This window comes from Diospyros lotus, chromosome 11 (assembly GCF_014633365.1).
Source record: "Diospyros lotus cultivar Yz01 chromosome 11, ASM1463336v1, whole genome shotgun sequence".
In the NCBI taxonomy this organism is placed as follows: Eukaryota; Viridiplantae; Streptophyta; class Magnoliopsida; order Ericales; family Ebenaceae; genus Diospyros; species Diospyros lotus.
Genome location: NC_068348.1, coordinates 27123456 through 27150395, shown reverse-complemented (window position 1 = coordinate 27150395; position 26940 = coordinate 27123456). Strand labels below are relative to the sequence as shown.

The window sequence follows — 26940 nt, the reverse complement described above, 5'->3', positions numbered from 1 at the left end:
CCACCTATAATGATTGAAATAAGTGTTCTATTTAGTTTAAGATTTTGTAATTCTAGTTATCTTAGGATATTAGTTATTTAGGAACTTTGGAGGGTTTGGACTGTTTGATTTTATCAAGATGTGTTTTAGTTTTATAGGAATTTCGGTTTTAATAAGATTATATGTTAAAATTTAACTGATATTAGATCATCATGTTAGATATGTGTCATGTTCCTAGGGTTTGCCTAGGGTTCGAATAGGAAAATTGGTTGGAATGGTGAAGATAGAATCAGAACAGAGAGAATTGGACTGAAAGAGAGGGAGATATCCAGACAGAACAGAGAGAGAGAGAGAGAGAGATCAGAACTGTTGAGAGAGAAGCAGAAGTCAATTATCATTCAACTCTATCATTCTCTAACTAATCTGGCCTGTTTGTAAGCTTTCCTATCCTTTCAGTTACAATACAGCTGAAAGTTACAACTACTATAACAGCAAGTACAACCACCAAAAGAATTACATATGATACATAATTACTACCTTACCCTTGGGGCCGTGACAATTCCTCCTTCCTTGAGAGAGTTCTTGTTCCCAAGAACTTATAGCAACAACTACTGTTTTCTTTATCCAATTCCTGCCTTTACTATCTCGTTTATCCTTCTCTTTTTCTTTTCTTTCTCCTTCTAAGCCTGTTCCTCTTTTCTTTTACGTTCCTTTCCTTTTGCCTTTCCTGCAAATATAAAATGTATTCCTCAAAGATCTTCATATAGAAATTGTGCCAGTGAGTTGTAACAATAAGTAGTCCGGCAGCAACCTCCTCTTCCATCATCTTCCAAACCTTACGGCAGTTCTTCTGTTCAGTCCGCTTCAATTGTTCCTTCTCTGCCAAAACCAGCACCAGAAACTGTTTGATGCCTGCTTTAACCCAAACCATGGACTCCTCAGCCTTCTCTGGAACCAAAGGCAAAGGAACAATATCCTTAGGACCTTCTTTCTCAAAACCATTCCTCTTAACAGAAGTTCCAGTGAAATAATGCCTTTCCTCAGCCTCCAGCTTCTTCCTTTGGTCCAAGTCCTCTTTGAATGCCTGTCCACGCTCATCAGCCTTAGGATTAGTGTGCTTAGAGCCAATATAAGATTGCTCTGGTCTGGATTGTGTCACGACCCTAGGGGTAGTACTATAATTGGGAGGGTATTGACCTTGTAAACCGTTAGGGTCTAACTAAAGGAGTTGGTTGGTTAATAGGCAAGAATGTGTTGATTGTATAACAGATTCTTGTTAGGCTGTTAAGTAGTTAGAAGATTTGTTACTGAATTGGCTAGAGGTTCTATATAAAGGAACCTATAGCATTGTGGAGGGATATCGGTTGAATGAATAATGAATTCCTCTCTTTCCTGATACTCTCTCTCTCTTTTCTTCCTTATTTCTCTCCCTTTTCTCTCTGTTTCTATCTCTCTCACTCGTTCTTACATTCTGTAGTTACTGAAATTGCAAGCCCTAATTCAAGGGCTTGACAGATTGCTCTATCAAAATTTCTGTAACTGCATGTGGACCGTCACAAACTTGATTGGCATCCTTAGAAGTATCTCCAATCTGCTGGCTGCTTGTAGCATAACTTTTAAGCTGCAGCCCATGCTTTCTGAAAATGGCTTTCAGTGCCAATTGCTGCAGCCTAGCCTTCTCGGCCGCTTGTTTTGCCGTGGCAAGATGCATCATTTTCACGGTAAGCCTCATCTCATTGTTTTGATCATTAATGAATCTCGATACAAAGTAAGACTCATTCAAGGTTGGAAGTGAATTGAGCATCATTGCTTTCAATTCTTCAAACCTGACCTGATAATCTGTAACAGAGCCTTCTTGTTTTAGTTTATTGAACTCTTCGTTGCAACTCATCTCCAATCTGATTTTTAGCTAGCATATCCATTGAATCAATGTTTTGTTCCAATGCTACTTCATCAGCTTCTTGCTGCAAACCAGAGGTAACAGGTAGGATTCCAGCTTCTGCCAGGAGCGATTCTGGAGTGGATTTTGAAAAAAATTCCACTGGTATTCTGACCTGAAATTTCTTTGAAATCAGAATCAGAAGTTTGTCCAGCTTGTGGTTGAGATTATTGAATTCCTTCTTGATTCCGTACTCCATCTCCATTGTTTGCTTCTAAAACTGCTTCCAGTACTCGAATCCATCTAGATCTACAGAAACTGAATCCGTCTTAGAGACTGAATCCACCTAGATCTGAATTGCTGCTGACAGTCACCTGGATTTGAATTCAGTAATCCTGACTCTGTCTCAATCACAGTTGAGATCGCCTTACTCACAGCCTGCTGAAATCGCCTAGGTTTAAAGAATAGAAGCAGCCGAGAACTGCTGAGAAACAGCCTATAGGTATCGCTTGTTCAGCAACCACCGATAATGAGCAATCACCTGACTTCCACTTTTTGAGATCATCTTCCTGGATCACCTGCAGAATTAGCTTTGCTGCATCGCATGCTAAGATGCACCTGACTATTAGCTGAGAATTGCTCCTGAGGATTTGACCGGCTCTGTTGCAGCTTCTCAAGAGTTTGATTGACTCTTGTTGCAACTTCCTGAGAATCGCCTATTATCACCAGCAGCAACCGAGATCCAGCCGCTCTGTTTTGCCTGAATCAGCCTGTTAAAATTTTCAAAATCACAGCCGTGAATCGTCGGCTCTGATACCATTTGTCACGTTTCTAGGGTTTGAATAGGAAAATTGGAAGGACTTGGGAAGATAGAATCAGAGCAGAGAGAATTGGAGGGAGAATTAGACTGAAAGAGAGAGAGATATGCAGACAAAACAGAGAAAGAGAGAATCAGAGGGATTGGAAGGGAGATCAGAACTGTAGAGAGAGAAACAGAAGTCAATTATCCTTCAACTCCATTCTCTAACTAATTTGGCCTATTTATAGGCTTTCCTATCCTTTCAGATACAATACAATTGAATGGTACAACTACCATAACAGCAAGTACAACAACCAAAAGAATTATATATGATACATAATTACTACCCTATCCTTGGGGTCGTGACAATATGATTAGGTTTGAAAGAGTTCTAGTTATTTTAACTTTTAAGAGTTTTATCAATCCTATAAATATGGTTTTTTTTTTTTTTGTAATCCAAAATTTTGTTTTTTGACAATAAGGGTTGAATATTTGGAAGAGCTAGGGGGCTCTCTGTCTGTCCCCCTCTTGGTCTCTGGCCCGCCCTTTTCTTCCATCTTTTCTGCATTTCTTTTTTCTGCCACAGCTAAAACTGCAGCTAGTTTCTGCGTCTTTTCTCCTCCTCTTAGTCTCCTTCTACTGCTACTTACTCTTCTTATTTTCCTCCGTCAGTTTCACATTATATTTGGTTACTGCTATCATGTGACTATTACCTGTCAAGAAATTCGCCTTGTGATTTGAGTAGGCTGTCAATGGATCCAATCAGTTGGAACTAATAAATCCATATGTAGATCGTTTCTGAAGCTCCTTTAAGCCTCACCAGAGCACTTGTTGAAGTTGTTACCCTCAGCTTATAGCTGCTTCGCTGCTGCACCCTCCAATTCAGTTGCAAAATCCATACTGTTTTCACCAAGCTGCTATTGCTGCATGTCATGTACCCACTGCTGATATGGGTAGTACCCTGTTAGAAGTGGTTATGGGCAGTGAATAGTTGCACAAGGGTAGTTAGTGCAGAGAACTGTCGTACTTAAATAATGGCTTAGGTGGATGTACTTTCTGGAATGCTGACGCCACATGGGTTTGTTGGATCAGTATATAAACAACTGATCACACCCAATTGAGATCATGGAATATGAATTGAGATCTCTTTTTCCCGCCTAAACTTCTCTCTCTCTCTCGATACTTCTCCCTCCTCTATTCTTCTAATTCTCCCTCCAATTCTCCTATATCTCCCTCCCATTCTCCTGAATTCTCATCACAACTGGTGAGAACAATCTGTCAGAATTCCGATTCTGACACTGCCTTTCGATTAAAGAACATGGCTTCAAACCCTTTTGTTTTGGAGTGGATCCGTAACCAGATCAAGATCCGAGCCTCTTGGCGTTCTTCACCCCAGCCCTAGTCCAAACCATGATACAACCCGTGTGCATTCTTAATATCCCAACCCACACTGTGTCCCAAATTTAGAACAGTTCACAAGCTTTAAGCCCACATCCAGATCCCACTAAATTTAAAACCCTCACTCCTCCACTTCTACCCAATCCAAATACACTCAATACCTAGTTTACCTGCACAATCCCTACCAGCTCTCAATCCAACTTTGAGCTCAATTTTCAGTTTGATCCAGCAACATAAAGATTAGTCAAAGAAAAGGGGTAAATCCAGCAAGCAAATAGGAAAGAGCCAAATTAGTTCACAATCACTCACCTGATGATATACAAACTGTATTTACTCAGGATGGAAAGGTTTAAAATTCCTTGTTCAGTGGAGGGATCCAAGATTAAAATTACATATTGATTACCAGATAGGAACGCAGCTTGGTCAAGATTCATTGGATTTCTATAGAGTCAATATGATTTTCACTCAATGGCGCCAAGTTTTTCCATTTTAGGTGAGGTGGACTAAAGACCAGGTTTAGGCTGCCACATACATGCATAAGTGGATGGTTGGAATGGAAGAAAACCACCCAACTACTTGCCTTACGGTTGGGTGGTTGAGGGCTAAAAGTTAGCAGATTTCAAGAATAAGTTTTCTTAAGCAAGGGAGAAAAGATAGGGCAATGAATGTTGGATAGCAGGAATCCCAACTAAATTAGAAGTAGGTTTTTTTTTTTTTATATTTAGTGATTATTTTCAGATGTTAAGTAGATTAATTATTTGAAAATTCTAGTTATTTGATTTTTATTAAAAGACGAACTCATTAAGCACTCTCTCTCCCCCCCTCTCTCTCACACACACACAAACACACGCTTGTGCAATGCCATTGAAGACTATCTTAACATTTTGATTATTGGCTTTAATCAAGCAACAATAACACATATGGTCCTCTACCTGTGGGCCATGGCTACTCGGTTTCCATCTCATGGGAATGATCGGACTCTTTGCTACACGTTTGAACGGTCTTAGTCCACTTGCTCGTAATGTCCCCTTTGCTCGTGGGTGCTCACCACATTCTCAGTTTGATTGATAGAACTATTAACCAAGTGCTTCACTTGCAACAAGGTTGGACGATTGCTTCATTATTTTTTGTGAAATCTTGCATTCAGGTTTGTTAAGCATGACTTTTGCAATCTTGTTGGTTCTCGAAGGAAGAAATAAGGAAACCTTGGCTAGCTCCTCAAAGAGAGTTGTTAGTCAAAGGATCCTTAATTTAGAAGCTGATCATATCTTTGGTTTTTTGGAGATTTCTAAATTGATGTTTAGGAAATTTTCCTGTAAGTGTTTAGGGAACTTCCTATTTGTGTATACTGTATAGTCAAATCTTTCCTTTTGTTTAGTCTTTGTAATCTTTCCTAGGTTGTATAATCCGCATCTCTATAAGAGGACTTGTAAGGGTACATATGAATAACAAGAGAGAAGATTTTATTCTGTTCATCACAAATCTTCTACTATGGGATGACAAAGATAACTTACGTTGAGATAGGGTCTAGATATTCCCTTTTGTGCTGGTCATTGGGGAACTTGTAGATTGATAACTAGAGCTAAGGGTTTCATCAATGTGATCACCCCCTCCATGTTAGTCTTGACTAGTCAGATAGGGAGTCTCAGAAATTGCATCTCACTTTTACACATTCTAACAATTGTTGCTCTTTGTTATTATCACATGGAAATTCTTCTTATGTGATCTCTTCTCATAATAAAAATCTTTACATAAGATGATTTTAATTTATTATTAGTTGGCCGAAATTTCTATGTATATTAGAGCTGCTGCATTGAAAGGAATAATTTAATTTTCTAACTTTTTTGATTGCACACCAACTTCAACAACCACTAGCACAGCAGCATACCATTTTCCTTCTTTTTTCTTTAATTTTTTTTTGGCTTATTTGTTTTGACTGGTATTATTCTGTTTCTTCTTTGTTGTTACAACATCAATTCTTCTTCTTCTTCTGAATGTTGAGAGTGTTGTGCATTTAATGCATTTTTTTGGCTAATAATAATTATTATTGTTATACATGTATATGTTTTGCCTTTTGTCTTTGTTTTCACAGATTATAGATTTGAACTTCAACAATTTTTCATCATTTCTTTCTTTTTCTTATTCTCTTCGGGATTGTAGAATTTTATGATCCTTGATCCTATCCATAAGACCCTTCCGTTAATCATATGATGTATAAGATCCTGAGTTTGACAACCATGTTCTGTTTTCTCGCTGACCCATAAGGGAATAACCTTTTCAAGGGAGGACAGTGGAGTGGCTTGATTAAAACTTTGACTTCAGTTTTTGAATGCCCCACCATAAAGGGGCACTTTCCTCATCCTAGGTTCCAAGAATGATATTGAGTCATAGGCTTCAAGAATAATGCCCTATAAACAAGTATTACAAGTGTACCGGGACTACTGGCTCGCAGATGATAGTACCCAGAGAGAGCAAGACCTTAGGAAGAGGTAATGGGGAGTCTTAAGCATATAGTTGACTTGCAAGCAGGTTACCCCTTTGGAGACTTGGAGTACTAAAATTTGCGCAGCAGAGGCACCTTGCTTGAGTGAGGACAATACACAAGTGGAGATTCTTCTTGCTGAGCCAAGGAATTTCTAAGGTGTGCCAGTCATGCACTGGCTTAGGTAGTTTGTGCAATTGCGTCCCTTGAACTGGTGATGTTATAGTGGTATTCATATCACCTCACTGGGCAGACTGACTCAGACTATTGGAGAATAACACAGCTTGCCATCTAGCGTCATAGATGGCAATGGCAATTTCCTTAACTTTGCAGATGCATACAATTGATTGAAATTAGCTGGACTATTTTTGTTCCCAGCATTCAAATCATTTAATACAATTGATACTCTTAATGCCTTACTGTCTCTTTTAAAGTTCCCATTTGTACTTGTTTTCTTTTCTTTTCTGAAGGCATATGCAGTTACAGCACTTACAAAGATATATGCTTTTGAGATAGCAGCTGGGAGAAAAGTTGACATGCTATCAGAGGTAGCTTTTCTAATGCTTGGTCTATTTCTCTGACCTTAGCCATCTGAATTTCAAGTTAGTGTACTTAAGTGATCCTGTACTTTTTGCACTTGCTGTTAAATGGGAGTAATAAATTATAAGCAATAGCTTCCTTTCTTAAAATTCTCCATCAACCTTGCGTTCTTGGTCTCTGTTATATTTTATAATAAACTGAATCCGTACCATGTTGATAGGTGTACGTCTTCTCTTTGGAAATGATGTTACTATGGTGTTGTCTTAGTATGCTTTAAAAGTAAAGTGAAATCTGTTAACTGAATTGGGAAAGTTCATTGAATTTTCAGCACCTTGTGTTTTTGCCTTGTGCCATGGACATGAAATTTTGGATTTGGATGTTTGAAGAAAAATATTGGAGTGCAAAAATTTTTCCAAACTTATTGAAAATATAAAATTTAGATTCCAGACTTTCATCATCAACTGCACCTTATCCAAACCAAGTTAGGGTTGGTGGCAGATTTCAGACTTTCATGTGTATAACATTTGATCAGGCCTACTTGAATCATTTCTTGTCTTATCGGTTGCAGAATGAATTTCTGTTATTTATAGTCTTGCTTATTCTCTATTGGGTGTATTAGAGATGGTACCACATTATGTGTGAGTCACTGTCAAGATGAATAGTATCCTTCCCTTATGGCATAATCAGCAATAGGAATTTGATTCTGCTTCATGTACCCATGTATAAAAATCTGTATCAGTGATTTTCTTTCCTTGTTGCAGTGTCAATCTTTGATTGAAGAATTATTGGCCTCTCACTCAACAGATTTGCAACAACGAGCATATGAACTTCAAGCAATCATAAGCTTGGATGCTCATGTTGTTGAAAGCGTAATGCCACTGGATGCAAGTTGTGAAGATATTGAGGTTTTCTTTGATATCTTAAAGTCTAATACACAGTTTGTCTTTCATTTTTTGTTAAGGTTCCTGCCTCGTTAATTTGATTGTGCATATTTCTTACATGGATGGATCTGTTGCTCATTTCCTCTCTACTTTTCATGAACCGGTTTAGATTTGTTTTTGTTTTCTAATTTGCTTGCTTAGGATAAATTCAGTTCTTTTATTGTGTTCATAGTACAAATTCTTCTCTATTTGGTGAAATGTACAATTTTACTTTCAATTAATCTTTGTTCAATTTTGAAATTATATTCTAATCTATACTTTGCTATATTCTGATATTTAATTTCTATTATATGTCTTAAAAGATTTCTATTGTCATCAATTCAGAAGCCAGCTTTCTACCAAGGTATCCCGTGAAAATTGTTGGAGAGAATACACACAAGTCACATTATAATAAGCCCTTTCCCCCAGTACTTGGGGTTGTTTATTCCTTTCCGTTTTGTCAAGGGCCATAATATTGGTCAATCACAATGTCTTGTGTTTCTTCATTATCTCAAATCTTTTTTTTTTCCCTCATCCCATGTTCCTTGCATTAGCATCAAGATGGATATTGTCAATTTTCATAAGTGGGGCATGAGTGGTTTGCATTGTACATGCTCAAGCCAACTCAACTGATTTTCTCTTATTTTACAGATGCTACCTCTATCCTCTGTCAGATTCATTGATTCCTACCTTAACTATGTTTTGCATCCTCATCACAATTACATTATTTCTCTGACGTGTTTCTTAATTACTCAACAATGTGTAGCATAAAGGTTTGTGCAATTCAGATGGTATATAATATAAATTTGACTTGTTCTCATACAGTATGGAAGGATCAACCAAATACCTATTTCAGTTCGAAGAATTATGCCTCCACAATGATAATTTGAAACCAATACTTATCACAGTTCGAAGAATTATGCCTCCACAATGATAATTTGCATTAACTTTTTGTTTTCTTTGGGAAGCCTTACTTTGACCATAAATGTCTAGTTCAGCTGATTGGTTTATGCACTAAATCTTTTGATTGTGCAGGTGGACAGCAACCCTTGTGCCTTTAGATCAATTGAATTCATTTACCTATAGAAAAAGTATATTTTGATCAGCTTGTTAACAAAGTTAAACTTTTCAACATGCATTAATATTATGTCTTGACAATTATTGGTTGTAGTAGTTATGTGTCATAATTTTAAAAATACATAATTATTATGATTAATCTCTCTCTCTCGTTGGGGGTGGGGGAAGGTATGTTTGAAATACAATGGGTGACTTGGATGTGTTTGAGGAATGCCTTGAGATGACCAGAGCCTGCTACTAATACATGCACATGAATCTGCATATGTTAATGGTCTGTTTGTATTGTGGAAAATTGCGAGCTCAATGTGTATATTTTTGGTAGTAATGTTTGTTGTGTATTTCTGTTGATTTCTTATGTTGACTCTATTTTCTCAAGATTTGAACTAATTATTAATATATATTATCCTTGCAGATTGATAAAAGTCTATCATTCCTTGATAGTTTTGTTAGGCAGTCAATGGAAAAGGGAGCTCAACCCTATGTTCCTGAGAACGAACGATCTGGAATTTTAGATGTCAGCAGCTTTAGAAACCACGATCACCATGAAACATTGACACATTCTCTGAGGTTTGAAGCCTATGAGCTTCCAAAACCAGTGGTGCCATTGCAGACTTCTCCAGTTTCACTGGCATCCTCAGCTGCACTTGTTCCAGTATCTGAGCCATCTTATGTGAGAGAGACACACCAAATTACGACAGTGCCATCTGTCTCTGATACAGGCCCATCAGAACTCAAGCTAAGACTTGATGGTGTTCAAAGGAAGTGGGGCAGGCCAACTAATGCCTCTCCAGCACCATCTACTTCGAGCTCCAGTTCTCAGAAAACTGTGAATGGGGTGACCCAACCTGATGGAACAGGCAATTCAAATTCTAAAGCACGCAATGCCTCCTATGATTCAAGGAGGTCACAGGCTGAGATTTCTCCAGAAAAGCAGAGGCTCGCTGCATCAATATTTGGGCGCCCATCAAAATCAGAGAAGAGACAGTCCTCTACTGGTCATAAGGTTTCAAAGACAAACAGCCATGCTGTAGAGAAGTCTGAGACGGAAAAGGGGGTGACTTCATCTTCTGAAACTGCCAGAGAAAAGACGGCTACTCTTCAACCACCTCCCGACTTGCTGGACTTGGGTGAACCATCGGTCACAAGCAGTGCTCCATTAGTGGATCCTTTTAAGCAACTGGAAGGGCTTCTTGACCCAACTCAGGATGCTACGGCACTAAGTCATGGTGCAGTTAATTCTTCTAAAGCGCCTGATGTTATGTCTCTATATGCAGATATGCCTGCAACTGGGCAGGGTACTACAGTTGCAGATCTTCTTTCAAGTAATAGAGACAATACTATGCTCATATCTGGGTTGTCTGACGCAACTACCAAAACTGCGCCAGGAGGATCCGCACCATCGCACTCACCACAGACAAACAAGGGACCAAATCTTAAAGATGCCTTGGAAAAGGATGCTTTAGTGAGGCAAATGGGAGTAACCCCAACAAACCAGAACCCAAACCTGTTCAAGGACTTGCTCGGCTGAAACTTAGGTCTATAGTTAATGTCAACATCTCAAATTGGGACTCTGATAATAAATGCTTGATCTGGGCGTGGTTTTTCTGGGTGGTGTTCTATTATCCGATCATTTGTCTGTGATGAAAATCCTTTTGGTAGTGGGATTACCGAGGCACCCGGTATTGAAAGGTCGATTCCAAGGGTTAGGGTTCAAACTAGCCTTAGTACGGCATGGATTCTAAATAAACAAAACCAGAGGTGCTGGAGTTTATATGGGTTGTACATCGAGCAATTGGCAGTCTCATCCGCTTGCTGATTGTGGCCCTCTGGATTTTGGAGCACTCTGGGTACCTTAGAAATCTATACTCCGTCCTTCCTTTTGTCTGCACGGCCCCTGTAATATTGTGTTCCGAGTATATTGATATATACGCATATATTGGTAATGATTTTCCTTTTTAGGTTTGGCTTTTCCAAATCTTATTTTTGTTAGAAGATACCTAGTGCAGATTCTGCGAGAGATTGTTCTTTTTGCATGTTGAGAAACCTCTGTTTTTTTGTTTTAAATTTAATGTGCATTGGTTGTCGACTACATTAAATATGGTTACAATTATCATTTACTAGTGGCTGGACGAGCAAGATCACTTTGCTTTTGGCTTTGAAACTATTTCTTCTTATTTTGGTTTGGTGCTAATCTCGAATGGAGAAGATGATTCTGCAAAAATTGTAGAAGGTGATTGCGAATTGGGAAAGTGGCAAGATTGCTCATTTGTTGTTGGAAGGTCAGGATCTTGAGTTATAGAAATAATTTCTTTGCAAAAGAACGAGGTTATATATCATTGAGACTCTTGGGTGGGGAGTTTTGTGCGCCAAGACATCTTGTTAGATGTAACTTCATCTATTGAGGTCTGGGCAATGTTTGTAAAAAGAAAAAAAAAAAAAAAGGCCAAAGATCCAATAATTAAATTGTCAAAGTAATTTTTCAAAAAATAATGAAATTTCATTTCTTTCGGACCACAATGTGTTGCATTGTGTTCTTGGTCAATTAGCTTCCCCCCACCCCATTTTTACTTGATAGAAAATTTAAAATTCATTTTTAGTTAACATATAAACACTCAAGAGACTTGGACAACCTGATTTGAGTATTTGAGGACTGGTTACCTTTAGGTTGTTGCTTGGTGTTTGCATCATTTGTTTACTTTATTAAGCTCTTACTTTTAGGGGTAAGTATTCACTAAATCAAGTAAAATGTAAAACTTAAACAGATTAAACTTAATTTACTAATTGAACCAAACAAATTGAAATTTTTTGTTGACTGAATAGACCAAATCGATTAGAGAAAACTTCTATTTAGTTGGTTAATTGAACAATCTAAAATAAAAACTCACGTAAGGTTGAAGCCTAGTTGCTTCAATGCTTTGCAACCCCAAAGACAAAGAAAAGCAAAGATAGAGAGGATAAGAAAGGTAAAAGTTAAGAGGATAAAATGATTGCCTATTTTGCGAGAGAAAAGAGAGATAAAGAGGGTGGTTGAGAAGAGGGTTGAGATCTAAGTTGACGAAGTGAAGATGGCAATGGAGTTCGAGATTTGAGTTATCGAAATAGAGATAATGAAACCGGAGAGACTTTGAGTCAAATCTCGTAGAGAGGGAGAAAGGGTGTGCAAGGTGTGGCAATTTGATTTAGAATTAGGGTTTGGTTATATATATCTATATATATATTGTGATGTTCAAATTGACATTATTTTAAATTATTATATCACAATTGAATCTAACTGAAGTAATTGAAAAGTTTGTGAAAAAAAATCAAACCAAATCGTAATATGAGTATAACTTAACCGAACTGATAAATATTAGATTTGGTTCTAGTGTTCTTTTAAGAAATAATATCAAATTTGAAGGAATAATTTGATATTTTACAAATATTAATACAAAAAAAAAGTTTAATTCTAGTAGCAAATTGATACTTAATTATAAGCACACTGAATATCCCTGAGATTTCAGTAAATTACACATCTACGCCTAACCACAAATACATCATCATTTGCAATGGAGATTGCCTCCATCGAAAAATCCCCATAACTTACCCCCAAAAAAAAAAGTCCCCATACAAAACCTGCCCATCTGACAAATTAAGTAGAACTCAATTGAGCAATAAAATTGACCAACTTTGATAGATTACATTTCTATTCCTTATTTCAAAGCTTCTCCTCCCGTTGAAGCATATATACGTACATGCTTATTGCATAATAAGGTAAGTAAATTAATTTTCAAAGTTCTTAACCTGCCATTATACTACAAAACCCCATTCAAGGCCCTTGTAGTATTAATTTATCTGGGTTCATCCCACTAAGTTCCTGAGCAAAGAAATTAGTTAATTAGTGGCTACTAAGTAAGATTCTTTTCTGGATACCAACAAAGAAAAGTATCCTTATTTTTCTGAATTATTCTATGAGCCAGCATATGTATTGTCATTGTTCTCACCATTTGAAAGTTTGTTGCTTTTTATTTATAAACTAAGTTTTGTTCAATCTTCGCAACCTTGGTATATGGTGGGTCCACCTTGCATATATGCCTCTTCCTCTACTTTTAGGGTTGAAAACTTGAAACTATGTTGGAATTATATATATATATATATATATCCCAGGAAAATGAGCTTGCTCCACCTGTACGTAGCTAGTGAGGGTGGACTATGATAATTTTCTTGCATTGAAACTTCACTTAGACAATTAATATTTGCTTACTTTGGACTGACTAATTCTGTAAACTATCTTTTCTTATTTGTCGATGACGCGACCAGTGATATAATAATCGGGACACGTATGTTACCAACTTCATAAACATTGCGCTGGCAGTAGCCCTTGTCTTCCATGGACAGCCACGTCTCCGAGGATTAATTATCAATCTCATTACCTCGGGATTATTCAGTCCGCTTATCCTCCCCATGTGGTTCTTATTTTGTTCCTAAGAAATTTCTTCGACGTATAAAATGGTGCCACATGCATGATTCCCTCAAGAAAACCTGAGAGATTGGTGACGAGAAAGCAGCATATTTTCTCAGCATGAGCATTGACAAACAGGATGGACAGGCAAAATGGTGAATTATGGCTGGCAACTGGTTGGACTTGGAGAACTTTGATTAATCTTGGCTGCTTTGATTTTTATCTAGGGTTTGTATATCTTCAAACATTATTGATATTAAACAAAGAACTTTCTATTACAATTTTAGGTTACTTCTTGAAACAAATATATAAATTTTAATATGGAAAAATAACATGGTACGTAGTTTCCACCTGAATTAGGTTTACATAATGGGTTGAGGATGAAGTGCATGTACAGACCCTAATTTAATCATACATATTTAAATATAAATAAATAGTTAGATTGGATTAATATCTCCATTAATTCAATTTCACAATATAAACAGCTGTTAAGTACTAATCACTGATAATTATTTCCGTAAACAAACATGCATGAAAGTGATGAAACAGTAAATTGAAAAGCAGTGCCGGCTCAAGGTCTGGATTAAGACGTAATTAGTGATGCCAATGAATCCATTTTTATTTTGAATCCAATCTTCTGTAAAACGATTCATTCTCCTAATACAAGCATGCGCGAGCCCGACCTGATTGTCTGTTAGGGAAGATTCTATTACCTAGTTAATTATGAAGCACAGAACCAGTTCTCAGTGCATGAATCATCTTTGAAGTTGTTAATTAGTTTCATATTAAGAAACCTTCTCTGGCATTGACACATGTAAAAGAATATTCATTTACTATGATCATGCTGAGGAATGTATTTGGACACTAGGAAAGTTTCTATCTGTTCTTGAACAATTTAAACTCTTCTTATCTTCTTTCAGATAAAATTAACTGCATGCTGCTGAAACTTCATCAGCATCTTCTTCATGACAGTTTGATATTTGAGAGCCTAAAACGTATGACAAAAATATATACATCACCAGTGATGGCATCTAAAGCTCTGATTATATCATTCCTTACGATCTTGAAAATGATTTTTGGAAACAAAAGCATGATCTCTGATGAGTCATCGCGATACAGAGATATGTACCAAACTTAAACCCAGAATGCAAAAACATGTTTAATTCGTCAAAGTCGCCAACCTTAGCATGATAAACGAGAGACACACGTGTTTAAGTTGTGAGATCTGAAGGGTTCCAGGTCAGCTACTTAGCTAAGCTTATTGAAATTTTCCCTGAAAGTCAAATGGGAAAATATTGCAGTGGACCAGGGTGGTTGTATTGATGATGATGATGGGAGAGAGTTTGCTGTACTAAAATAGACCCGTTCAAGTGATATATATATATATATGTATGTATATAAAAGATTGGATATCGTTTTAATAATTTGGGCTAGGATTGATTACGGTTTTCTGTTAATAAAGTATATATATCTTACTAAGATCTACACGTTGCAGCTTCAGTGGTCTATTTTTGGCTCTCAATTATATTCAGTTTTAGTGGTGAAAGTGACAGTGATGATCAGATTATGCATACCTAAGCCAAAACTTAAAATTCAATTGATATCATGTCTGGCAGTTTGGTTGACGGGAAAATTAACTGCGTAGATTTTCAGGCACTTGAGGAAACTTGGAAGTAGATTTTTAAGATATATCATGATGATATTCATGAAACTACTATCGCTTGTTCTCGGTTATAACCATTGATAAAACTTATAGCAAGAAAAATTGTGTATTATTTTCATCAAAATAATTATATTCAATATATACAGTTTTGAGGGTTAACAACTCACTTCCTCAAAAATAGAACACACTACCTAAACACTTAATCTGAAACTGAACAACAAGATACGGATAAGACCAAATCCACTTTTGATCATAACAACTACATAAGAATAATGAAAGAATAACTAATAAATGAAGAATAAAAATAATAAAACACAAACTCATCGGACAAACTTGATAAAATTAAGAAAATACACTTCATATTTTCTCGACACTCCCACTCAAGGTGGTGAATGGATATACTTCATTCCCAACTTGCTTGTTATCCTTTAAAAAACGGCACCCAAAAAACCTTTAGTGAGTAAATTAGCAAGTTGATTTCTTATAAACATAAATGGTGTACAAATATTAATCGGACCATTTTCAAGTTTTTCTTTTATAAAATGCTTATCAACCTCCACATGTTTTAGTACGATTATGTTGTACTAGATTGTATGTAATATTAATAACTGAATTATTATCACAATATAGTTTCATAAGAGCTTTCCACTTGATTTTCAAATCCTCTAGAATTATTTTAACTAAGAATTATTTTTACCCAAGAGTCATTGGCCCGAATTCAGCATCTGCACTGGATTTTGTTACAACATTCTGCTTCTTACTCTTTCAAGTCACAATATTTTCCTCTAAGAATATGCAATACCTAGATGTTTGGGTATAGGCATTTGCAACCAATCTTGTCTTATATCTTTTTAATGACGTCCATCTGAGTTATATTTAATTGTGAAGATCCACCTACATACATTCCATTGATTTTTTTTGTGTAGGTAACCTTACAAGATCCCATGTCTTGTTTTTTTTTTTAACTTGCATCTCTACCCTCGTAGCATTCCTTCAATTTTCATTACTTAATGCTTAAATTCACTTTTAACCATAACAACCAGATAAGAATAATCAAAGAATAATCAACAAATGAAGGATAAAAATAATAAGACAAATCCATCGGATAAACATGATAAAACTGAGAAAATACACTCCTTATTTCACGACACCTATATATACCATTTAATTTGTCTTGAAGATTTTCCGTGTGACTACAGTTTTTATTTAATGCAAAATGGATTTTTTTTATAAACTTTTTGATGAAACTTCTATGGAAAATTAGCCGAATAATCCTACTTATCTGTCAAATTGCAGCATGTAATATGATAACATGTTGTTAACACATTTTAATACGAAACCTTCACAAAGGTTTTAGGAATTCTCAGCGTTATTCGGAATTTTTCTATAGATTTTCTGTGTGGGTGTTTGGTTGACAGGAAAACTAGATGGGTTTTCGGGCATTTGAGGTAGCATTTGAAGATATATCATCCTGCAATGATTGTTCTTCTTGCTCATAGCTACACCATTCTATCTTGAAGAGTTAACATCTGAATAAAGTTTTTTTTTAATGCAATACTGAATAATATGGCACCATTTCCATTATTCAATGTCATTGATGGTACTGCTTCTGCTTCATCATCTCTTTAGCTGAATCTGAAGCTGTACATCAATGAGATTCAATAATAGTGGAAATGAACGTCCCAGCAAGATCAAACTGCCTGGAGTTTTCAGTCTTTAATTTTACACGTAACTGCAGTCTTCTAGAAGTGAAGGTAACTGTCTAACTGATCTTTCTTCCAAAAAGAAAAAAAACGATCTTTCTTATATTCTAATTCTTCATATTAAATATAGCAGTATTTTTGTATCCGTTTAGTTGCTGTGTAGTATTTAGCTTGTAATTTTATATTTGTTTTAACTGATAAACAAATAATGGCATTCTTGTAATTAGGTGATGTATTAGTTTAGGTATTTAATGGCTGAGATCATGAATAAGAGATCGAGGAAGTATTTTACATCGTTTTGTCTCTTTAGCCTCTCTGTTCTAACACTTCAGCTTGGGTCAAGAACATGGTTTGCAGTTGCACTCTGTAGCATCTATGGCTAGGTTTACTGTTAGCTTCTGTCCCGATAGATTGCTATATGTATAATATAAATTATGAATAAATCTTATAGAAAATCTTATGCAGTGAAATAAAAGTTTATATGAGGATAAGTATGATAATATTAATTTAATTTACCTTTAATGAATATATATTAAGCCGAATAATTAATAAAGAGAATAAATGCATAAGGTGGCAGATTATTGGGAATCAAAGATTAAATTGTAATATTTCATTAATTGCCTTGCGGACTTTATACAACCAAAAGAAGAAGAAGAAGAAGAGGAGGAGGAGGAGGAGAAATACAAACCATGCATATGAAAGTGGCCTAAACTAGCTATAGGTTACATATGGATCCCATCCCTTGAACAAATTTTTCATTTTCATTCTTGAAAATGCATGAGACTTTGGGACTTCAAAATTTGTAAATTAATTACTAGGAGGACTCTCCTTATGTACACTTTTGCTTTTCCTTTTTGAGTTTGTTTGGTGTTATCTTCCCAAAAATTTTCTTCTTATGCAAAAGGGTATTTGGTTGTTCCTCTTTTTATCTTCTTCCCTGGAGTCTGGGAGAATGACCATTATGCCCTCTCGTAATCTTCACATAAAAGAAGAAAGTTTTCTTTTTGAGGCAGCCTTTCTATATTTAGATATATGTCTGGGCCTCTTTTCCAGGTCTATGACTTGAGGGAGAGCCTGATGGGCAGACCATTCTGGGGAAGGGCAAAGGGGCCATACTGAATCCCATTTTGTGGGCCCACCATAGACCACCTGCAAATCAAATCAAATCAAAAACAGACAAACTAGTCAGCAAAGGAGGTTCATTAGACCTTTGCTATTTTTAGAAACTGGGCTTTATAACCCAAAGCTGATGATGGTCAGTTTATGGGTAAAATGGGGTTTTCACTTTCCCATTCAACTAACCTGTACTTGGTGGTCAGGTGATGTAGCAGCACCAAAATCTCCAGTTTTGCCAGCTCATTCCCTGGGCAGGAGTGGACCCCATTGCCAAATGGCAGGAAGGTATTGGGCTTTGGTGCAACCTGGTAAAATTACCCAAAATAGCATCACTTTCATGAGAAAATGGGATTCGTAACATAATAACTATGACCACATCAAAACGAGCTTATTTCACTTGAAATGTTGGAGTTTAGTACTTTACCTCAAATCTTGAGGGATCAAACTTCTCAGGCTCTGGGAAATTCTCTGGGCTGTGATGAATGTTTCTGAACAGTGGCAACACTTTCCAACCCTTTGGTATTAAATACCCTGAAAACAAGTTTGACAAAAATTAAGGAAAATTCTATGTTAGCCCCAATTTTGACACTTCAAATGCCAATGGCAAATGGGTAATCCATGGTTTTCTCAGACTTGGAGAAGGCATGGAGGAACAGACCTTCAAATTCAACATCTTCAACAGCTTCCCGGAAAGTGAAGGACAAAACTGAGGCAATTCTCAGTGTCTCTTGAACAACTCTTGATGTTATTGGCATCTTCTTTGTATCCCCCCAATTCAACTCCTTCTCTTCCCCGTCCTTTGATCTCCGTATCGCCTCTTGCTCTTCCTGTAAAATTCGCAACAAATTAACAGCGTGGTAAGAGGCTATAGTTGTCTATGTTTGTCACTGGGTACAAAACTCCCTACGGCGACAGTAGTTTAAATACTGTGTACTTACCGTGACGGCCTGGAGGACGCTCGGGTTCTCGGCGAGGTACTTGACGATCCAGGTGAGTACGCTGGCGGTGGTGTCGCGGGCGGCGAAGATGACGCCGATGACGTTGTCGGCAATTTGCTCGTCGCTGAGGGCTTCCTTGTTGCCCATGAAAGATCCGAGCAAATCGGTGTGGTTGTGCTTCATTTGCCGGCGAATCGAGAGGATTTTGGCCAGGATCTGGGCCAGCTCCTTCCGGGCTTTCATGGATTTGTGGAACAGAGTTCCCGGAAGATTAATGGGCATAGAATTGTACCCCTTTTCCAGAATGTAGTAACATCGTTTGAGATCTTCTCTGTACAGAATCTCGTCCTTTCCGAAAATCGAAAGCAATGCGACATTGAATGCGTACTGCAAGAAGCAGGGAAGGAAATCTCAATTTTCCCGGGAAACAGACAAGGGATAAAGACAAACGCAAAACAGAGGACTCTGTGTTTCTCTCTGTTTATGAAACTAAAGACATACTGTTTTCATTTCCTGGAAAGTGGTGATGAGCTGGCCGTCCCACGATTTCAGCGACTCGACAGCGATGGATTCGATGTCGAAGAATATGTTTTTGATGGCCTCCGGCGTGAATGCCCGGAGTACGAGCTTCCTCAGCTTGGCGTGGTACTCTCCCTGGTGGAAGAAGATGGCCTGTCTGCCCAACATCCTCTCTTTGCTCGCCGGAAATGTGGGCTTGAAGAGATCGGCCTTTGTCACCAGCACCATCTTCGCCGCCGCCGGCGATGAAATCATCACGCAGGGGCAGCCCAGAATATGGGTCTTGAATATAGACCCAAACCTGCAAGCAAAAACATAAATCTTTTAAACACCATCTCTTTTGCATTGAATTTGAGTAAACTAACAAATTGGTACAATTTTGAGGGACGAGAATCAGGACTAACTTCTTGACTTTGGCGGCGAAGAAGTCATTGGGGTTCTGAGAGTAGAGTTGGAAGGTCTCGCCGATGTACGGCCAGCCGAGGGACCCCGGCGGGAGGGGGAGTCTCCGACGGCCGGCCGCGAGGCGGTTGAGGAGGGAATGGAGGAGGAAGCAGAGGGCCAAAAAGGAAACAGACCAGCAGAACACGGCGGAGAACGCCATTTCTGACTATACAAAGGGGAAATTAAGCAAGTAGGAAGTGGGTATTTTGTGTGCGTGGGTGGGGAGGGGGAGGATTCCGGCGGCCGGAAAAGGAAGAGGCGGAGGGGGTGAGGAGAGGGAGTGGAGAAGAGGAGGGTATAAATAGGGTTGGGAATTCGAATACAGCTCGATTGGCACACACGGAATCTGCCTCCAGCTCATGGGTTTTGATTTTGGTTTTGGTTTTAGTTTTAGGAGGGAGAGGGAGAGGGAGAGAGAGAGAGAGAGAGGGGGGGGGGGGGGGGGGGGGGAGCAGAGGGGGGCACGTGGCGGCGACGAGGCGGAGGAGCTGTTTGACCGCGACTCGGAGGGAAGAGTGGAAGCGGAGAGAGAGAAGAGAGAGAGAGAGGTGGTGGGGGTGGGGTTGGGTTGGGTTGGGTTGGGTTGCCTGGAAATGTCCCTTTGGCCAGACAAAAGGGGCGTTGCCAAAAAGCCAGCTTTGGAATGCTTATGCCATCCGTACCATTCAACGTATTTGGTGGAATAAATTAGCGTTATTCTAGTAATGTTATTTTTTTAGTGCTAGTGTTCTACTTTGTATCCCTCAAAGTGGTAGTTCTTTTGAGTGTTACTCTTCTAAAGCAAGACTTTAATATCTCTCTAAGTTCATTTGTTTCAAGTTAAAAATCATATTTCTTCTGAGGGTAATTTAATATTTAAACTTTTAAAAACGACCTAAATTTATATCCACTTTTAAAAACGACCCAAATCTATATCTATTGTTATTCAAATATGTTCTTATAACGTTGTCTCCAATGTTACTTAGTGTATTTAATTTGTTAATTTGCTTAGTGCGTGTTATGGGTATAGTGGTTGTCGATTTTCTTTTAACAAGAAGGAAAAATATTAAAATAATTAATAAAAAATATTGCCTTATAAGTCTAAAAAATGGGCTAACCTTCTCACTAAACAAACAGATTTTGAAAATTGTACCAAACACTTAAAATTGACTAATTTAATATTTATTTACTCAAAATTACTATTATACGCACACTGTGTTTGATAACACAATTAGCTGCCTGTTCTTTTATGAAAACAATTCAACACATATATTAAGTCAAGTCAACCCCGGGTGGAATTATTTGACCCACGACCGGGTCACTAAACGGGTTGGGAGCAATCCATATTTGATTTTTACTGCAGTTTTCGTTTACCCAGATGTCATTCATCTGTGTGCTGAGCAAGGTTGTTAAAATCGGGATTTTAAGTGGGATCGAAAAAGTGTCCATAAAATCGGATCGTAAAATCGAATCGTAAAATCGTAAGATTTTAGAGATAATTAAAAATACCCTTCAATTTTTGTAAATATATGTTTATAATAACATAATTTTGTAGAAAATGAATTAATATCTTTTAATAACCTGATTATTCCTTATTATAGTTCAAAAGATTATACTTCCAAAATATAGCTAAAAAACTAGCAGGTTGGTATAGGCAATTTAGAGGCAAAATATAGGTAATTTAGAGGTAAAATATAGCTTAAAATTCTTTAGAGGATTCTTTCAACGTCTTCCATTAGATTTATATTGCATTTTTTTCTTGATTTAACATTGATTAAATCAAGTAAAATCCCGATTTGGGGTTTGGTGGTCCATTAATTAATTACTTGTTTGTCTTGATTTACTTATGCAATCAATGTTAAATCAAGTAAAAATTATAATCTAAATCAAGTAAATTGGAACTTATGCAATTAATGTTAGATGCTATGTGACATTGGAACTTATGCAATCAATGTTAAATCAAGTTCCAATTTAGAGGCAAAATATAACAATTTATTGCATAAGTTCCAATGTCAGATGCTATGTGACATTGAGACGTTGGAAGCATCTTCCAAATTGCAGCTTAAATCAATGAAGGTCTTTGAATCGTAAAATCGTTTAGGGATTTCTGAAGCGTAAAATCGTAAAATCGTATATGTAAAATCGAGATTTTATAGGATTTTATCCCAAATTGGATTTTACATGGGATTTGAATCGTTTAGGGGTTTTCGAATCGTAAAATCGTAAAATCGTACGCATAAAATCGGGATTTTAACAACAATGGTGCTGAGTATAGAAAGTAATTGAAATGCGTCACTAAGTTACGAAAAAACTTGAGAAAAGACCAAATCAACATATAGACTAAAATTTTTCAAGAAGAAAATTAAAGGATATTGGAAAAAGAGTACTGGGAGAGAAGATCTATTAAGTCCACAAAATTCCATTCAATGCCCTAAATTAAAGAATGACATGTTCAATTAATTAGTCCTATTGGAATAGGAAATTTGACTTCAGATTAAAATTAATTAACAAACTGATGAGAGAGATGATTGACCAAATTAATTGGCACACGTGAAAGGGCAATATCTATGTATATATATATGTTAATTAGAACATGAAATTAGTAATCTTTTAAATTGACCCTTTACACTAGCTTGTGGGCATATGCTGGGATACTGTTAATGTTTGTGCAATATACTATATAAATTACAAAATGGATTATGCAGTTAGACAAGATGGTGTCTGGGGGCAAAAATAGGGGTGGGTTGGGTGGGTGGGTGAAGTGACTACTCAATAAGGGCAGAGTGGAATTTTCACCCACACAACTTCCTTTGATGTTCAAATTATTTTTCTTTATGTTGGGTCTCCTCCTTATTGTCAAATTAAGCCTAAGGACTTTATTAAATAGAATTTCTGTGTTTTGATTTGAAGGGAAAAGATTAAAGAAATAATAATTTGAATAGAAAGACTAAGTAATTAACAAACTCCCAAGGCTTCACATGCATGCAAGGGACTTCCAAGGAATTTGCATGCCCTAGCTAGCAAGAATAATTCCGAAACTACGTGGTTACAGCCTTATTAATTACAATAATGAACCCCCAATAGAGAGAAGAAAAAAAAGACATTTATAATAGACCCAGTTCAATTGCACAGCCAAAACTAATAAGAACGAAACTGCACCCTTCAGATCTTATCCACAAGCTTATCTATGTGGCTGTGCATGCAACCAACAACAGGTGGTCAAGCTACCTAGCCTTCAAACTGGTCAAATTAGCATCCAAGTATCCCATAAAAGGCCTCGCGTTGGACTTCTCTTATGAGGCTCAGTCCCCCCCCCTTTTTTTTTGTTTTTTGTTTTTGTTTTTAAGGGTTTGATTAATTGCTCATGCATAAGGGTTTCTTTGAATTTAAAGAGGCAAGCAAAAGAGTTTAAACCGATAGTTATCCCCAGAAATCTTGCAAGTGTTGTTAATCATATATATATATATGTGATGAATTAATTACACTTGACATGTAAGGGGGGAGAGTTAAACTTACTAATGCGTGGGGTACATAATTGTGACCATTCTTTGTAACTAAGGGTGTACCTTAATTAGATTATAAAAAAAAAAAATCATGGCCGCAACCCTAGAAAAGCTCGAAAAAATAATGTACGTACACGACACATTGCACTTCGCCGTACGTAAATCCAACACATTCATGTATGTATAAATGCAGTACACTTTACCTTAGCCAAAAGGTTATCTTTGTGGGATGGCATGGCAATGGAAAGGTGCTACCCGTCAGGTGCCCTAAACTCCAATCTCCTGCCCTAAAAGTTTGAAAATGGCATCCACACCCACACACAAGCATATGTGACACTTAATTTGCACTTCCCTCTAAAACCCTAGATAAAATTTTTTATTTTTATCCTAAAATAGCGGGTGTTTTGACCTCAATGGACAGGCCACAAGTAATTATAACATCATTCTATATAAAAAAATTATTAGAAATTTCCTTTTGAAAGAGACTAGACATATGAATAGCTATCATTTGTTAATTTAGCTTCGCCAAAAGGATATGTTTGTGAGCAATGAAAATGAACCAAGTGCCCACACTCCAACCTCTTGTCCTTATAGTTTGAAAATGGCGTGTATGTTACACGTTGCAACCTCTCCTAGTAGCAAAACCACAGGTTGGGATGATGGGAACCTTAAATTTTGTCAAAATAATTGACAATTATCTACAACTTTAAAGAAAAGAAATTAATGCTATGCATATTCATACTAAAACTCAAAATGAAATTTGCTTTTGCTCTTTTGTTTGATACTAGATTTCTATTCTCATTGAGTTCGTCTATCTTGAGATATTAGTATTATCTTTTAAGTAACGTGTTGTTCCAATTGAAATCTCATTGAGTTCATCTATATATCTTGAGATATTAGTATTATCTTTTAAATAATGTGTTGTTCCAATTGAACTTTTCAAACAAAAAAATATTTGCTTTAAAATAAATAAAATATTAATTAATTATAGCATTTTATCAATCAATAAAAAAAAAAAAAGAACATCATTCTAACTAAAAGCTTCTTAAAATATTATGTTTATATAACAAATGAATTTTATTTTCAACTAGGGTATATTTATGATGTATTATTTTCTCTTTTTATGTCTCGAATGTTACTATTGGTTGGTGATACATATTACCATGTTTTATTTATCACCAACTAATAAAGCATTTAGGGCCCATTCAAAACATTTTTTGTTTTTTTAATTCAAATTTCTATTAAATAGTTGAATACCCAATAAGAAAATAAAAAACTGATTTTTTTTTAATTTTTCAACATTATATGGTGAACTGGAAAATATAGAAAAAGTAGTTTTCTAAATTTTTTAAAAATAAATAAATAAATTATATTACTTTTTGAAATGTAAAATATTGGAGTATGTTTATGATATTATAGTTAAAAACTAATATCCTTAAAAATAAACTCAAAAATTAGCTGGTTGTTGGTAATCAAAAATTAAATCATAATATCCTTAAAAATAAACTCACATATAATAATAGACCTGACCATATAAGACAAAGTATAAAAAATCATGGGGGTAACATAAACAAATTTTCCTTCACAGCCAATAATTATAACTCAAATGGTATAATATTCTCTGATGTGAAAGAGGAATCTTGTGATGATACTGCAGTGGAGAAGAAGCCATAAACTGCCCAAAATTTCAATCTTTTGCAGCGGCTGAAAGCCTGAAAATGGCACACATGCATGCTATTTCCCAATAATAATAATAATATAATAATAATAATACAGTAGAGAGCAGCATGCCGCAATGAGCAATGAGCAATGACATGCCAGCAGCAAGCAAGCATGAGAGAATGAGAGGGAAATTGAAGGCACCCGCGAACAGTCAGTCACAGGGTGGGTGGTGGTATTGGGTAGATGGAATTTAGCTTTAGGCATTAAAGAGTGGACAACCTAGACGGTGGGAAGCCCCTTTCAGGCTCGTACACATGCATATGTACAGTACATCTATCTATATATGCAAAATGGAAAATGTCTTGGAAATTCAAATTAATTTTATTAAGATTTCTTAATATTTAAAATTAATTTATTTATATTATTACTTCATTTATCATTTATTTTACTAAATTTCTGAAACCAATAAATCATTTCTCAGAAGACAAGAAGAAGAAGAAGAAGAAGAAGAAGAAGAAGAAGAGGAGGAGGAGGAGGAGGATACACTGAGTGAGTGAGTGACTGAGAAGAGGAGAGACCCAGTGACCCACCCGCCACGGCCGGCGACAACAGTTAGGCCCAACTGTCAGCGGTGCTTGCTCTTTCATTAATTAATTTCTTACACGCGTCCCGAACCCAACTCCTCTATTAATTCACAACTTTCCTCCTCCTCCATCATCACTGAAATTTAGGTCATCATGCACGTATATATATAAATCGACCCAAATTACGTGGCGTGTAATGCTTGCCTATATATTTATGGAATTAATTAATGCATGTGTATAGTTGGTTAGGACGGTCTTATTAATTATTTTTGTATTATTTTGGAAGTATGATCAGTCATAGTAATAAGAATTTAATTTGAAATAAAAGATTTACCAAGTTATGTGTTATTGAGACCAATTCGACAAAGAAAAGGATTAATTATTTGTGCCAACTTTAATTCTATATTTGAATATCCTAAAATCTTATTCATGTTATTAATTATAATATAGATATATTATCTTAATAATATAATTATATCGTTAATATAGTATATTAACTTCCTCTAATTCCTTCCATTCTACTAATAAAGAATTTATAATAATTTGTAAATTTACATGTGATAATTAGTTTCACATACCAATTGATCTAGTAGAGATTTTGGAAACACCTTTATGTGTTTATGATAAATTATACTTAATATCCTTGAAATTTGATAATTAAAAAGATGAACATCCTCGAAGTTTGAGAGAAGACTTACCCATTCTCATTTGAAAACGGACAAAAAAGTCATTTTACACTTGACTTCTTAAATTATTTTTTTCTCTCTCCTTTCATTCACTAAAAAAAACATTATGGATGTTAGTCATTCCCTTGAGACAAATCATGATTTGTTAGCCAGTGGCGATGGCTGACCTAGTTTTTTTTTTGGATAAAAATAAAAAATAGAAAAAAAAATGGCCTGAGAGAAACCACTAATAGTGGATGGACGTACGAGATTGTCATTCTTGCAAGGCACAAATGCACACATAAGAGAGAGATAAAAGAGAAGCCTTTATCTTTTTCTCCATTTATTGTTCATATTTGACACACCTCCTTTTGTTTTCTTATCCCTTTTATTTGGCTAAGCCCCATTGCATTTATTGAGAAATCTCTTTAAAAGTGATTGAAAATCTAAAAATGAATTAAATTTGAAAACTAATTAATAACAACTAGCTAACTCTCTAACTCAACAACTAACTCTTATAAATTACTAAATTTTCTAATTTCCCCCATCAAGATGAGTATGCAAATTTTGCAACCATAACACTTAGAAGAGGGTAATCCTTGATCTGGCCCTCGTACTCAAAGTGCTGTGACTTCTCAATACATTCCTCCTC

At 36.3% G+C, this 26940-nt stretch overlaps 2 protein-coding genes across 2 annotated transcripts in view; one reads left to right on the top strand and one right to left on the bottom strand.

The window, feature by feature from the left end:
• LOC127813595 (AP-4 complex subunit epsilon) overlaps nucleotides 1-11170 on the top strand; it is a 30256-nt gene extending 19086 nt beyond the window's left edge. The window contains exons 9-11 of the mRNA XM_052354636.1: nucleotides 7008-7085; nucleotides 7839-7982; nucleotides 9487-11170. Coding sequence (XP_052210596.1) covers nucleotides 7008-7085; nucleotides 7839-7982; nucleotides 9487-10602 — 1338 coding nt within the window. The 3' untranslated portion in view covers nucleotides 10603-11170. The remainder of the gene's footprint in view (nucleotides 1-7007; nucleotides 7086-7838; nucleotides 7983-9486) is intronic.
• Nucleotides 11171-17466: 6296 nt separating this feature from the next.
• Nucleotides 17467-20263, bottom strand: LOC127812513 (abscisic acid 8'-hydroxylase CYP707A2-like). Its single transcript, XM_052352921.1, has 7 exons — nucleotides 19856-20263; nucleotides 19434-19752; nucleotides 18933-19319; nucleotides 18653-18821; nucleotides 18419-18525; nucleotides 18181-18299; nucleotides 17467-18027 (listed from the first exon to the last, which is right to left on the bottom strand). Exons 1-7 carry the CDS (start codon nucleotides 20053-20055, stop codon nucleotides 17934-17936), a joined length of 1395 nt encoding a protein of 464 aa, XP_052208881.1. The 5' UTR covers nucleotides 20056-20263; the 3' UTR covers nucleotides 17467-17933.
• Between the last annotated feature and the right edge of the window lie 6677 nt (nucleotides 20264-26940).